Source organism: Aphis gossypii, chromosome 3 (assembly GCF_020184175.1).
Source record: "Aphis gossypii isolate Hap1 chromosome 3, ASM2018417v2, whole genome shotgun sequence".
Classification (NCBI taxonomy): domain Eukaryota; kingdom Metazoa; phylum Arthropoda; class Insecta; order Hemiptera; family Aphididae; genus Aphis; species Aphis gossypii.
In genome coordinates this window covers 55,997,006-56,012,682 of record NC_065532.1, presented here as the reverse complement: position 1 = coordinate 56,012,682, position 15,677 = coordinate 55,997,006, and the positions used below count along the sequence as shown (strand labels likewise).

The window sequence follows — 15,677 nt, the reverse complement described above, 5'->3', positions numbered from 1 at the left end:
TGAGAAATGCATTAATTTTACAATGATGCGTGTTATTTTTTATGAGTCTGTGTACATCATAACCAAGACTAGGTTGTATGCAATAAAAAATTATAAAATATGCATTTTAATTTTAAAAGATATATAGTTAAATTAGAAAAAGAAATATTAAATTAGAAATATAGTTACAAAAAATATATTTATTATAATAAGTAATATTTATTTCAAGAAATACCATCAGTGATTAATTGATTGTCATATTATAATACATATAATTGTGATTAAAAATTATAAATTATTTATTTATTATTCGCGTGTATTAATTATTATTTTAGCAATAACATTTTTTAATTCTCAAGTAATAGTAGAAATATGTTTTATATCCTACTACCACATATTTTTTTAAATTTTCAAATATAAATGATCGGCAAACGTACATATTATATTGTACCATAAAATTGTATTTATATAAATAAAATTTATGTTTGACCATAAAACCAAGTCATATACTTTGATCAGCTTAATTATTATCGACTTAAATACAATAATTCGATCATACTAAGTATACGATTTTAAATATTTGTTATTATTCCAAAAATGAAAATTGTAAATACTTGAACATTTCACCAGTTATTTAGATAGGAATCTTCTTTTTATAATTTAATGTTTAAAATATTTCGTTAATTTTTAAGTTATTTATAGGCATTTAAAATATTTAAAATATTGACCAAAATCACGATTAATTGCAATTTATAGAAATTTTTGTATAAGTAGTTGAAAAATTGAAAATTTATAATTATTATTTTATTTATTTAAAATAAATTATTAATTTTGGGATTTTTCTAGATACGACATTTTGGTTGTACAACAAATAAAAAAATTAATTTTTCCGGTAACTGCTGATGACAAAATATTATTTTATGTTAATGATGATGAACTTTACGAAATTCTAAAAACTACACATGAATCAATTGGTCATGGTGGTCGCGATAGAATGATTTCTGAACTTTCAAGAAAATATAAAAATATTACTCGGTGTGACGTAGAGGTTTTTTTACATTTATGTGAACCATGTCAACAGAAACAGAAAGGCGTTAAAAAGGGTGTAGTGGTTAAGTCTATTATTTCACCGAAATTGAATTCTCGATGTCAGGTGGACCTCATTGATTTCCAGTCACGCCCAGATGGAAAATATAAATTTATATTAGTATACCAAGATCACCTAACCAAATTTATTATTCTTAAGGCACTTGAATATAAACGAGCAGAAGAAGTAGCATTTAATCTCATAGATATATTTACGCTAATAGGAGCTCCATCGATCTTACAGTCAGATAATGTACGTGAATTCTCAAACAATATAGTTTCTAACTTAAAAGATATGTGGCCAGAACTTAAAATTGTTCACGGTAAGCCAAGGCATAGCCAAAGTCAGGGCAGTGTCGAAAGAGCAAATCAGGATATCGAGAATATGCTCACAACATGGATGCAAACAGAAAAAACTTCTCACTGGAGTCAAGGGTTGAAATTCGTCCAGTTAATGAAAAATAGGGCCTTACATTCTGGAATTAAGATGTCACCATATGAGGCATTATTTGATTGTAAAGTAAAGGTTGGACTTAGCACTTCAAATTTACCGAAAGAAGTAATCGATAATTTAGAAAACGAAGAACAATTATTAGAATTATTTGAAAAAAATGAACATCAAAATGATAATTCAATACTTCCTGATAAAGACAATAATAAAATAAAAGATATAATTCAATTAAATAATGCAAATGCAAAAGAACTTCCATGTGATGATCCAATACATTCCGATAAAGACAATTCAATACAAGACACAATTCAATCAAATAATGCAAATGCCATAGATAACCGAAAAAAGGCTAAACAAAATCTTGAAAATCAAGCCGTTAAAATGAAAACATGGTCAGATAAAAAACTTAAACCGGCAGAAGTAGGCGCTACTGTTAGGGTGCCAGTACCCGATGTGGACAAAGGTCGCGGAGATGCTCGAAATATTTTAGCTGTCGTTATAGAAGTAAACATAAAATAACACATACAGTATAGTAATTAAACCATTTATATTTTATGATCATTAAAATATTTTGCAGGTTACAGATGATGGGTATTATCAATTAGGAACTAAGGAAGGGCTTTTAAAATTTTTATATTCAAGGTCTCAATTTACAATATGCCAAAAAAATTTAATAGCGATTGAAGAAGTCCCAAGAGAAAATACATTTGCTTTACGTACAATTGCAACTCAACAATCTACAGGAACTGGACAAGGTTTTATAAAATGCACATGCAAGACAAAATGTCAGTCCAAAAAATGTTTATGTGTAAAAAATAATATATTATGTACATCGAAATGTCATGCATCAACTATATGCTGCAATAAATAAAAAATCAATAAAAAATAAACAATAAATAATAATACTTAAACATATTATCTTGATTTAATACATTACCTAACATTGTATTGGCGTTCTATAGAAATCCTAGGAAATTTATAGATTGCCTAGTCATAATATAAAAAAACATTCAAATTTAATACATTGCCAAATAGTTCAAGGAATTCTATAAAATGCCTAGGAAATGTATAGAATGCCTATATTCAATACTTTACCGGTAACATATAGATTCTTCACGCTAATTACTTTAACAGGCACCAAAACCAAAAGTTAATTATTTTATTGTCGAAAAAATAAAAAGAACACAGCGTCACAGCACAGTTGCAGAAAACACAGCAGCAAATGAGTTACAGAATAGATCTAACTGATAAAAAAGAACATCACAACAAATTCTCAATACACCAGCAAAAATATAAATATCCGGTGCATAATACTCTATGGATTCTTCCCGCTAGCTATTTTAACGGGCAGTAAAGCTTGCCGCTAATAAAGTGACCGCTATCTCGTAGTTAGCGGTAACATTTTACGTAACGGTACATTGTAATAATGGAATATTAAAAAGCAGCCGCTAAATGTGTCCGCTACGTTAGCGTACACCTTAGCATGACATTTTTTTTTTTTTGTAATAACGGCCCTAAGCCATTTATACACATTAAAAAGTGTTTGTTCGTTAAGTTTTTATACCTTCTCTCATTCCGAGTCAGATCGAAGTTTTTACTCGATTTTTTTTAGCGACCTATTACCGCTCTCGCTTAATTGGTGATCTCAAGCTTTTCGTTTGCGTTTTCCGACCCCGTCCACGGTAACGCCGCGAAAACACGCCAGCTCGCGAGTTCGACAACGTGATTTTTTTTTCCCTCGTTTTTCTGATCAAGCCGCGTGCTCCAACACCGCGTTCCAGCTTCCGCGGCCTATTTCTTTTTTGTATCCGGTTTTATCCGCTCGATCGCCGACATGTCGACCATGACCAACGTCACGCCCGTATCTACCACCGCCGTCGCCTCGACGTCCAACACCACGTCGCTCACCGACACGACACCGTCGACCATCATGACGACGGACGCGAGTTCCGAGCTCTCTGCCATTACCCACATCAGGATCCCGGGTTTCTGGCATAACTCGCCGACGCAATGGTTCACGCATGCGGACGCCATGTTCGCTAACAAGCGAATCCGTTCGGACCTTACGCGCGTGAACCACGTACTCGAAGCCTTGGACGAGGACGGCGTGCGGACCGTCTCAGACCTGTTAGGTGCTGTAGCGTCGTACGACACAATCCGCCAGCGGTTCATCATGGCGTACAGCTTGCCGCAAGCCATGCAGTTTGGTTATTGCAGCGCATCATTCAACCGGGTGGCATGGGCGATCGCACCCCATCGCGACTCCTTCGAGAAGTCTATCCCGACGGGATGTCCGATACGTCGCTAGTCGCCTTCTGGACGAGCAAGCTCCCACCACCCGTCCGCACCGTCGTTGCCGTTCTCACTGGCTCCGGGGATTATCTGGCGGAACACGCCGACCGCGTGTGGGAAGCGTGCCAAGCGGCGGAGATTTCGGCCGTCGAAACCGACTTCGACAATCGCGAGTCGAACTCGATCACTCGCCGACCCGGCCCACCAAACGCGCTAGAGGACACGCGTTGCATCGCGATGGAGAACGCCATCCACCCGTTGACGGCCTAGGTCGCAGCCCTCGCGACGTCGCATGCCGCTGCACTGACCTTCGTCAGCAACGACCGCGCCCCGCGACAACAGCGCGACCACTCTCGCTCGCAGTCGCGACCGAACCCGACCGTTAAAGGCTGGTGTTACTACCACAACCGATACGGCGCCGATGCGCGGAAATGTCGCGACCCGTGCACTTTCGCGCCAGTGACGCGGAAAAATCCGTGAGGCGGTGGTGCTCCAGCAACACCTCGCCGCACGACAGCAACATCGACTCTTCGTCTCCGACACCCGCACCGGACGCCGATTTTTAATTGACTCCGGCGCGGAAATTTCCGTGTTGCCGCGACCCCCCAATTATTCCCGAAACACCAACCATAATACGACGAGCGCCGATATAAGACTCGTCGCCGCAAACGGCTCACAAATCAAAACCTACAGGCCAAAGCAACTACATCTCGACCTCGGTTTCAAACGACTATTCTCCTGGACCTTCGAAGTGGCCGACGTTTCACGACCGATAATCGGAGCCGATTTCCTACACTACTACGGACTCCTGATATACGTCTCATCGATATACGTCGAAATCGCCTTGTCGACCTCACGGTGAACAGTTCAGTGAAAATCACGCCCACGACCGAATCGTCCCAGACCGCGATATGCGCCATCGCCAGACCATCGAAGTGGACCGCAATACTTCTGGACTACCCCGAAGTCACGTGCGAATCGCCTGTGCCAAAAGAATTTTTACACGGTGTGGTACACGAACTGCATACCATCGGGCCAGGTCTTTTCGCCCGACCACGCCGACTTCCTCCCGATCGACTGCGGATTGCACGTCAAGAATTCGACTTCATGCTGCAGAAAGGCATCACAGACCGTCATCGAGTTCATGGGCCAGCCCATTTCTTTTGGTATCCAAGAAGGATGGTACGTTCCGACCTTGTGGCGATTACCGTCGACTCAACGCATTAACAGTCGCTGACTGATATCCATTAGTAGTATACATTTGTATGTTCTGCGCACTTTTGACTGCGGAGATTGTAAAATTTTAAGGGGGATTTTTTCCCTCAAACTTTTTTTTTTCTCCGCTGTACCTGTAAAAAAACACTGATTTTCAAAAACCATAATGTATGTTCAGCGCAATTTTGACTGCGGAGATTGTCTAATTTAAATTTAATATGTTAATGAATTTTAAAAAATATTTCAGGTTCTATCGAATTAAGTAGGTAAGAATAATAACTCTTTACTGTTTATCCAACTATACGTTCATATTTTTTTTCTTTTTTTCTTTTTTAACCTTACATTTGTTTAGTATATAACATGTATGGATAAACAAAACTTGTTAGTTTGAGCTAAGCTGTCTAGTGATCATATTCATATTTCTAGAAAAAAAATACTGTTTACTGTTTTTTTTTTATTTTATCAATATGAATCCATCAATCGTTGTATCAAAATCTGTGTTCGATATTCGTCCTTTTAGTAAGAAAAGTGTAACCGTTGGACTTCTAGTTTATAAGCAAATTTCAATTATTATATTATTAGAATGTAAATTAACTAAAAAAGTTGTAACTTTAGATCTGATCAGTGGTGTAAGTTAATGTGCGAAAACAATTTTAATACAATTATCGAAAATTTGCATACTCGTTGTAAACGTGTTAAGATAGCTGATAATTTTTTCTACTCTGTTAATGTAAACCAATCAACTATAGTCTTATATTCTAATGATAATTATATAACATTATCTCATATTGATCTTCATCGTTTGAAACAATTACAACATTGTATTGACTTGTATATTGTCGAAAAACAGAAAAAATTGGAATCATACCAAAAAACGTTTGATACAGCTTATACGTTAATTAAGTCTGACGTAAATGGGTTACCATCATCTTGTCAACGAAACGAATTTACAAATCAATATATTCAAAATTATGATTTCAGCTACAGTAATATACAAAGTGAAGATTGTTCATTTATGTACGAGTTATTACAATTTCATTTTAATTCATTGTCGAACATGATATTACAAGATTTAGTGATGTAATATAAAAAAAGTTTCTTAATTTATTTTAATTTATCATTCTTGCTGAAAAAACTGTTATTTTATTAAAACCACTTATATACTAGCTTTCAATATTTTTATTTTAACCTATAAATGTATTATTATTTTTTTTTTTATCTAAATAATAAAAATAAATATAAATATAAAAAAAAATTTTTATTAAATAAAATTAATCCAACACCATATCCTATTACACACATTTTATAAGTTTATTTTTTTTGGTCTGTGTCTGAGAAGCTTCTTGCCGGGATATCGCATCATTTTGTCGAAAACAGATTGAATGAGCGTAACCATTTCTTTGGCTGTAGTTAAATCATCCGGATGCTGCCCTGTTAGAGATATTTTGAGTGAGCATTCAGCATGCTTCCATCTAAAAAAAGTTAGGTTAGGTTAGGTTAAATTAAATTTTATTATAAATATTTCACTTTAGTTATATATATATATATATTATTATTATTATTATTATTATTACCTATCTTGCAGAGCAACATTAGCAATTTTAGCACATTTATAATGTGCTATAGTCCAGTAATCTACAGCCGTATTGTCTACAGGTGTCTTAACCATTAATGAACAATCATCCTTTTTTATATTCAAGGTGTTCTCTGCATCGGTTGGTATAGTTGGATCTGTTATTAAATCCAATATTTTGTCTGTATAACAGATAGCAGTGCTCTATAAAATAATAATTAAATTATATTTTTTTTACTTTTTCGTAATATGTCATAAATTTATATAACTCACCTTTTTCGTCTTTTTCGATACCGGTTTCTTCTCCGGTTTCACAGCTAACCTTTTCGATGTACCTTTTTTTCGAGATGTTGTTGCAATATTATCCTATAATTAAAATAGACGATAAGCTGATGACGGTTTACAAAATCAATTTTTCATAAAATATTTAATAATTTTTTTAAAAAAAAAATGTCTTTTAATTAAAATAATTGTATATATTGTAATAAATAAAAATGTTTTTTACTTACTTCGGACAATACAACCGACTCCTCGTCATCGTTTTTAAATGAATAGCAGGACGTTTTTATTTATTTAAAAAATTAAATTAATTTTATTAAAAAAAGTCTAGATTGTAAAATCTGTTGAAGTATACTGAATATACTGTATCGATGAGTCTCTTATATATATAACCACAGGAAATGGTATTTTGTATAATTTGCACCACAAATAGGTTCATTTAAATACATATGTAATTTGTATCAAAAATATAACATGTATTTGCGTTACATAAATAAATTAATTTTAGTATTTTTTTTTTTTATACCACGTCAGAAAAAGGAAAATAAATATGTAATTTGTACCAGCCCTAAAATTGAGTATAGTACGAGACATTTTGAATAGTACAAAACGATTAGTGTGTAGTAGGTACAACATTTAAAAGTATGTCATTTATAATAATAATAATATGTATAATTTTATATCTTCACATTTTTAAAAAAAAAAAAATTAATATTTTAATAGTTTTTTTTCCAAACCACATATACACAGATACATCGTAAACAATATTTTGTGTTGTTACGTCTTATACACTTAATTATAGTTATTATTATTTTTGTTATTATCAGCTTAGTTGTAGTAAATGTGCGGTATATACACGGAATATATTCTGTGGTATATATATATATATATAAACAAAAATAGTTACCTACTAGCTTTTTCTCGTTTCTTACAGAGTTTAGTTGTTATAAATAGTTATAAATTATGTTTTATTGTTTAAAAAAATAGTATAATATATTTAACAAGAATTTACTTATTTAATATATATAGAGTTTGTTTTACTTATACATTTATTTATAATTAAAGTATGATTGATTTTATATGTTTTATGAATTATTGCTAAACAAAAATTTACTTATTTTGATGTACATAGTTTTTACTTGTATATATATACATACATTTTATTATAATTATAATTTTAATGAGGTGAACAATGTTACAAATTATAATTTTAGTAGGTACAGATTAGATAATGCCCCTTTTTAAAATTGTATTTGCTGTGAATTATAAACTTGAAAAGTGGTACAAATTATTAAAAAAAATACATTTTTTTTTTTAGATGTGGTGTAAATGAGATATAGTTTTTACATTACCTTTTTATATTTAAAATAAAAAAATAAACGAATAAATATTTACCTATAATTTCAGATTTTTTTTTTTAAATGGAATCTCCTCAAATCATATATATCCAATCTTTGGTAGAAGAATTAGAATGACATGTATACATCGTTTCAAGAATCGTACTATGAAAAAAATATACGAAACCCCATATTAAGTCCCTCTACTTTTCTATCGAACGCTACAATTATTGTTATCGATACGTCAAAACAAAATGATTCAGCTACAGCTTCATCAGTAGATGTTCAATTAGAAATTGAAGCATCAGAATCTCTTTCAGGTGTAACAGCTTATTGTTTATTAATTCATGATCGCATTGTAGAATATGTACCTTTTACTAGGGAAGTAAGAAAACTAGTATAATCAATTTAAAATTAATTTAGAATAATGAGACAATACATATAAATATATTTTTTTTATTTTGAACCAAAACGTATTATTTTTTATTTTTTAAAAAAAACATAAAACGTATTATTTTTTATTTTTTAAAAAAAACATGACTAAAAAAAAAAATTGAGTAAAAATATAATTATGAAGTGTGTATACACTGCTTAAACTTTATGTGTAACATAGAAAAAAAATTTATTGGTTGTAGCGGAATACTCCACCTGTGTTACACGGGAAATAAATAGTGTATACCTACACTGTTTAAACTTTATGTGTAACAGGGAAAAAAATAATTGGTTAAAGGCGGAAACTATACCTTAAATTTTAAAAATCTCCGCAGTCAAAAGTGCGCAGTACATACAATTAATGTATACTCCTATTGTACTTATATTTTACAGAATTTTATACTACCTATTATAGACCACAGTTAGCATACTGGAGTTTATAACAATAAAAATATATATTACACATCACTTTACAAAAAATATCATAACACATGAACAAATCAATAAAAAGTTATTCAAATTATAAAATATAATAAAAATTATTTTGGTTCGTAAGGCTAGAAAATAATAGTTAATTTTTAAAAGTTTAGTTTAACCTTATATTATAAATATAAATTGTACGTGTAAACCTCGATGTAAACCATAATCAAAACCATTTTTAAAATGACCTGTACTATTTTAGAAGATTATAACTTTCCGCACAAATAAAATAACGCATAAACACATCATTTTTAACAGGTTTTTTTCTGTAAAGAATTTATTATTTAAATTAGTGGCGGATTTAAGAGTTAATCAATCTTAGTCCCACCCTATTCTGCGTAGACTGAACGAAATTCAGTTTGTTGTGATCATACCTTGTTATTTCGCCATGGTAAGACTAAAATCAAAATTATAGTTTGCACAAATTTAAACTGCAAAAACGTAAAGGTAGTATACGGAAGAAGAGAAAGTAACTATACTAAAACAATTTCATGATCTAAGAATGAATGTAGAATTTACTAAATATGATATATTTAATCATATTATGATAAAAAAAAAAAACAACGATAAGAAAACTAAATAAAGCATTTTAAAATATAAAATTATTATATCCTATGTGTAAGTTTAGTTATTCAGTTATTTAATTTGGTATGTGGGTAGAACGTAACATTCGTGTGTAATATTAATTAATTATTAACGAATTTATTTTATTATTTTAATTGTATTAATCAAGGTGAAGGAGATTTAAATATTAAAAAAATACATATATAATATATATATATAAATAATATATACTATACTATACTTTATATTGTATTCTTAATTGATTTAAATTTGATATAACTAACATTATTATTAAGTTACCAATGTAAAACTGAAATTGTAAGTGTAACTGAGTGCATTTAAGAAAATTGTTAAGATTTCTGTCTTGCAGACATAAACCTTTTTTTTTGTGGGGAGGTGTTATGGGCTACGAGATATCAAGGTTAAGTTAGTATGACCATGCCTCGTGTCGAGGGTGATGCGGATGCTACTATGACCATAATACGTGTCGGGATAGTAAGCGCACCAATAATTATAGTGCACTAATGATGCATTTGAGATGTTATTGCACATTATAAAATTCGTGTCCGAATTTGCAACAACAACTACAAGGACACCTGGTTTCACCCAGAAGGCGACAACTCGACGTAAACAAGAGACGCACCACAATATATAAGGGAACCCGAAGACCAGCAACGGCAGATGTACCAAAGCTATCAACACCTGAGCACTTTCACGACACTCAGCCGTTTATTTTGTTTGTTACATGTATTTCATTTATACGCAATAAAGACATATTTCGTTATTGAGTTTAACTTTCGTTCAAAATAACCATCTGGATTTAAATCTGATACTGGCACGCAACAAACAAAAACAAAATAAACCAACCTAAGAAAGAAACACAAACAATTGACTCCCTTTGGTGTAATCTAAAAGAAGTAGTAACAAACAGTGCTAGAGAGCATTAAGGTGTTGAAAAAAAGAAAAAAACAGAAGAATTGGTTCAATAATGTATGCAAAGAAGCAGTGGATAAAAGAAACGAGTTAAGAAAGAAAGTACTACAAAATCCACCAACTAGCGAGTCTGGTAGATACGAAGCACAAAGGAAGATTACAAACAAGATAATATGAAAAGAAAATTATTGAAGATATGGAAACAAATAGATTTAATCCAAAAGTATTCTTTAATTTAAGTGGCAACATTAAAAAGGACTATAAACCACTAACAAAAATATTAACAAACAAAAGCGGAAATCTCATCACTGAAGAAAAACAAATAGTAAACGAATTTAAAGATTTTTTTGAAAAACTATTAAATAATGGACAACCTGATGACAATGAAATCGAAGAAATAGATTATTACACAGTGGAACCTACTCAAAATGAAATCGACGTGGTTATTGATGGACTCAAAAATAACAAGGTATCAGGTGATGATGGTGTGGTTGCAGAATTGTTAAAGAGAGGAGGAGTAGCGCTAAGAAAGAAGTTAACAGATATCATTAGGTGTGTATGGAGAGAAGAAAAAATCCCAGACGATTGGAACACGGCTATAATTTGTCCTGTATATAAAAAAGGAAACCCGACAGTAACGGAGAACTATAGAGGTATCTCTTTACTTGACGTAGGCTATAAAGTACTAACAACGGTAATCTTAGAAAGAATAAACATATATGCCAAAACATTATCGGAAGTTACCAATGCGGTTTTAGAAAAGGTAAGTCAACCACCGACCACATCTTCGTGATAAGACAAGTGATGGAAAAATATTATGAATTCAATGAAGAACTACATATACTATTTATTGACTTCAGACAAGCTTATGATAGTATAAACAGAAAGGAACTATGGAAAGGTTTAGAACTATTCGGAATACCAAAGAAGTTTATAAATCTCGTTAAAATGTGTAATGAGAAGACAATCTGTAAAATACGCTACTTACAAAATTACTCGGAAACATTCGAGGTAAAATCTGGTCTACGCCAAGGTGACGCCCTCTCTCCCACATTATTCAATCTAGCTCTGGAAAAAATAATAAGAGATACAAACGAAGAACGGAACATGGACATAATTGGGGAGTCGGTAATTTTAGCCTATGCAGATGATATTGTAGTATTAGGGAAGGCGAAAGAAGAAATTATTCAAACAACCGAGAAACTGGTCAAGACAAGTAAGTCGATGGGCCTATGTATAAATGAAAACAAAACCAAGTATATGTTGATGTCAAAAAATAATCAGAATACAAACGATCTTTTAATTAGTAACATGAAATTCGAAGCTGTAGATAATTTTAAATACCTTGGAGTAAATGTCAATAATAAGAATAATATGCATCAGGAAGTGAATGAAAGAATTATGAGTGGAAACAGGTGTTATTACAGCATAGTCAAAATACTAAAATCAAAATTACTTTCAAGGACATCAAAAATTCTTCTATATCATAGCTACTTGCGCCCAATTGTAACCTATGCTTGTGAGACCTGGTCCATAACAAAAGGCGATGAAAGGAAACTAATAATATTTGAGAGAAAAGTACTCCGTAATATCTATGGACCACGTTTCAACCAAGAAACCAATACCTACGAAAGAAGAACAAACGATGAACTACAGAAATTGTACAAAAAACCAAATATCCTAGCATTTATTAGAAACAAACGACTTGAGTGGTTTGGACACACTTGGAGAGCAGATGTTCTATTAATAAAAAAAGTACTTGTTGAAAAAATTAACAAAACAAGGCCCCTAGGAAGACCAAGAACCCGGTGGATAGATGTGATAACCAGAGACTTGAAAGAGATAGGCCAAAATGTAACTTTTGAGCTGACGTGCAACAGAGAGAGATGGCGAGACCTCTTGAAGGCAGCAATGGTTCTCAACGGACAGGTAAGCTGAGAAGAGAGAAGACTGGCACGCAACATTAGATAAACTACTGTTCTATTTTAGTTGTTATTATACGTTAAGATTATATCATTTAGACATTTTACTTTTTTACAAATGAATATTATTTGTTAAAAATAAATTATGAATTGATTATTGATTATTATCTACTCATAACATTATAATAGGAATTATAATTTATAATGTATAGGTACTTCATTAATAAAATAAATAGTTAGGTATTACCCTCCCAATAATTATTTAAGCATACTGCATAGTGAATATTATTATTTATTATACTTAACCTATTTTTTGTTAGCTGAAACTTGGAATGTATCTTAGTTAATACTTAGGTATTGCAATACAATGTGTCAATATGTATTATTATTATTAATATTCATGTATTTGAGTATCATTAAAGTGTCATTTATAGTTTTACTGCAGTCATAAATGTTAAATGTTTAAATAATACCCTTAATAGTTTAAACATTGAGTGTAGTACCTACGTAAATTATTTTTATATAGAGAGACATTGATTCAAGTCAAATGCTTATGAGTTCTTTTATTGCAAACAAGACTATAAAAATTGAAATGGACAAGAAGAAACTACTGTCTGCTAGTGTTGAACTAATAACAGTGAATGGAAGACCAATGTGCCTAATGCAAGATTCTGGTTTTCAAAAATTAATAATCCCAATACCTAAAGCCTTTGAACCTAATTGTAAGTGCTTTTAATTGCTTAGCAAAAAACCTAATAATATATCTAAGATTCTAAACCTTTGAAATATTATGTTGCATATTGTATAACTTGTTTAATTATTTTTATTTTGATTAATATAGTCTACAGCTAACTTGAGTTTTAAATTTATATTTTATAGCTATATCTACATATAAATCTACAAAATATAAGAAGTCATTTATCTGCTACTGCTTTAGAAATAGTTACTGGCATTTCTGACGATATGAAACATAAGATAGTTTCTTTGAAAGTAGATGGAGTTTCAAGACATAATAAGTCATTTTTGGGAGTCAATGTCCAGTATATGCACAAAGATACATTGACTTTAAAAATTAAAACCTTGGCCATTTTCGAGCTTGTTGAACGCCATTCTTCGAAATACTTAAAAGATACAGTAAGATAGATAAATATTAATTTTTTTTTTATGTATCTATTTAATATTTATGTAGTATTAAAATTGTTTAAAATTGGAAGGCATAAAGGTAATGAACCCCCCAATTTTGAAATTATCACATTCATAATTAATAGCATTTGTGGTAATTTGTACTTAGGTCTTATTTTGTTAGTAATATTGTTAAGGCCATTATTAAATATAAGATAATTTTCTAAGGAGTGAAGATAGTAAGGTTGGTGGTAAGATCATCGTGTAATGCATCATAAGACTAAAAAAAATAAGGGGCTTCAGCACCTATATTCTTTTATTGTAATTGGCAATTAATGTTATATTTTGCTAATAATTATTTTATATTCACTTACTTTATTAGTTGCTTAATGTTATAAGTAAATATGGATTAACTAAATATCAAATATATTCAATTACAAGTGATAACGCTGCTAATATGTTAAAAATGACGGATTTAATGATAATCGATCCAGATCAAGAAATAGGTAATTTAATGATTTAGATATTTTTAAAAGTTTAATACCCATCATAATAAATAATGTACCCTATACAGGTTATATATTTGTATGTACTATGTTGTCATATTATGTATATAATAGTATAATACTTTGTATGAATTATGTTTTTTTTAAATAAAAATTATTTTTCAATTTTTCATGAATCAGCTGAAGACTTGATGGTGGATAATGAACCAATAGAGCTTGAAAATGAGGTAATTGATGCTATTTGTCCAGAAGCAATTACTTCAAAAGTAAGATGTGCAGCACACACTTTAAATTTGGCAATTGAAGAGGGACTGAATATCCAAAGTATCCGTGGCGCTCTTGCACGAGCAAGAACAGTAATTAGTTTAAAATATTTAACTTCTGATTGTTTTATATAAATTTACTAATTTTAGGTTGTTAAGAAATTACGATCTCCAATCTATGCAGGACTACTTAAACAGGAAAATATAAAACAAGCCATTCGTGATGTAGAAACCGATGGTCATCTGTGTATGACATGTTATATAGACTTCTTGAACTCAAAGATTTCTGTTTAAAATTTCAAGATACCATGAACGATTTAAAACTATCTTTACCCGATTGGGATAATATTTAAAAAATGGTAATAAAATTAATATTGTCTATTATTGTATAATATCAATTAATAACTAATTTAAAGTACCTACTCGTATTATTTTGTAAAAAGAAATTACCAAATCATAAAATATTTTATTATGTTGCAGGTGGCTTCACTAGAACCTGCAAAAGTAGGACTTGTTTCTTTACAAAAAAGTGATATTACTATTGGTTATTTCTTTGCAATTCGGTGGAATATATTATCAAAGTTACAAAAAGTAGATAGTTCATTATCACAAGCAATAGTAATTTCTATGGACTATAGAAGTAAATTATTGTTTGAAGAACCTTTATTTTCTTTTGGTTTGTGTAAAAATAGTGATAAAATTATTGGAAGTAATATACATATAGTTTAAAAAATTAAAATGTATAACTTTTATTTCCAGTAATTTTTTTAGATCCTTGATTTCAAAAAATGCTTAGCATAGAACAAAAGTCAGTTGCTAAAAATCACTTAAACAAAACATGGAATGCAATGAAACTTACTTCTGAGACAATTGTAAATAATGATGTTAGTGAGACAACCATCAATGAAGATGACACTAACGGTGAAATAGATGAATTTGAAATATTTTTAAGTTCTCAAGGCAGTACACCGTGCCTTGAGGTGGAAAATAATGATAATCGTTCAATTAGAGTTATAATTGAAGAATTTGATAATGTGCCTCGACTTCGTCATAAAAACTGTGTTCTAAAGTATTGGTCAGAGAATAAAATTAAAAAACCAGAACTATTTCAGTTAACACAAGTTGTTATGGATGTTCCATGTACGCAGGTAATAACATCAAATGTATGACATCTATTGAACAATAATACTTAAATAATGTACATTGTATATGTATATTTTATAGGTGACTGTAGAAAGGACGT

General features: G+C 31.1%; 2 protein-coding genes across 2 annotated transcripts; both read left to right on the top strand.

Moving 5' to 3' along the window:
- The first annotated feature begins 973 nt into the window (after positions 1-973).
- On the top strand, positions 974-2,041 carry LOC126551151 (KRAB-A domain-containing protein 2-like). The gene has a single exon (XM_050203928.1). The coding sequence runs from the start codon at positions 974-976 to the stop codon at positions 2,033-2,035; it is 1,062 nt and encodes a 353-aa protein (XP_050059885.1). The 3' UTR covers positions 2,036-2,041.
- A 9,384-nt stretch (positions 2,042-11,425) lies between these two features.
- Positions 11,426-14,728, top strand: LOC114121203 (uncharacterized). The gene is made up of 5 exons (XM_050203927.1): positions 11,426-11,837; positions 12,414-12,550; positions 13,070-13,265; positions 14,352-14,527; positions 14,585-14,728. The coding sequence occupies exons 1-5, from the start codon at positions 11,426-11,428 to the stop codon at positions 14,726-14,728; spliced, it is 1,065 nt and encodes a 354-aa protein (XP_050059884.1).
- The last annotated feature ends 949 nt before the right edge of the window (positions 14,729-15,677 follow it).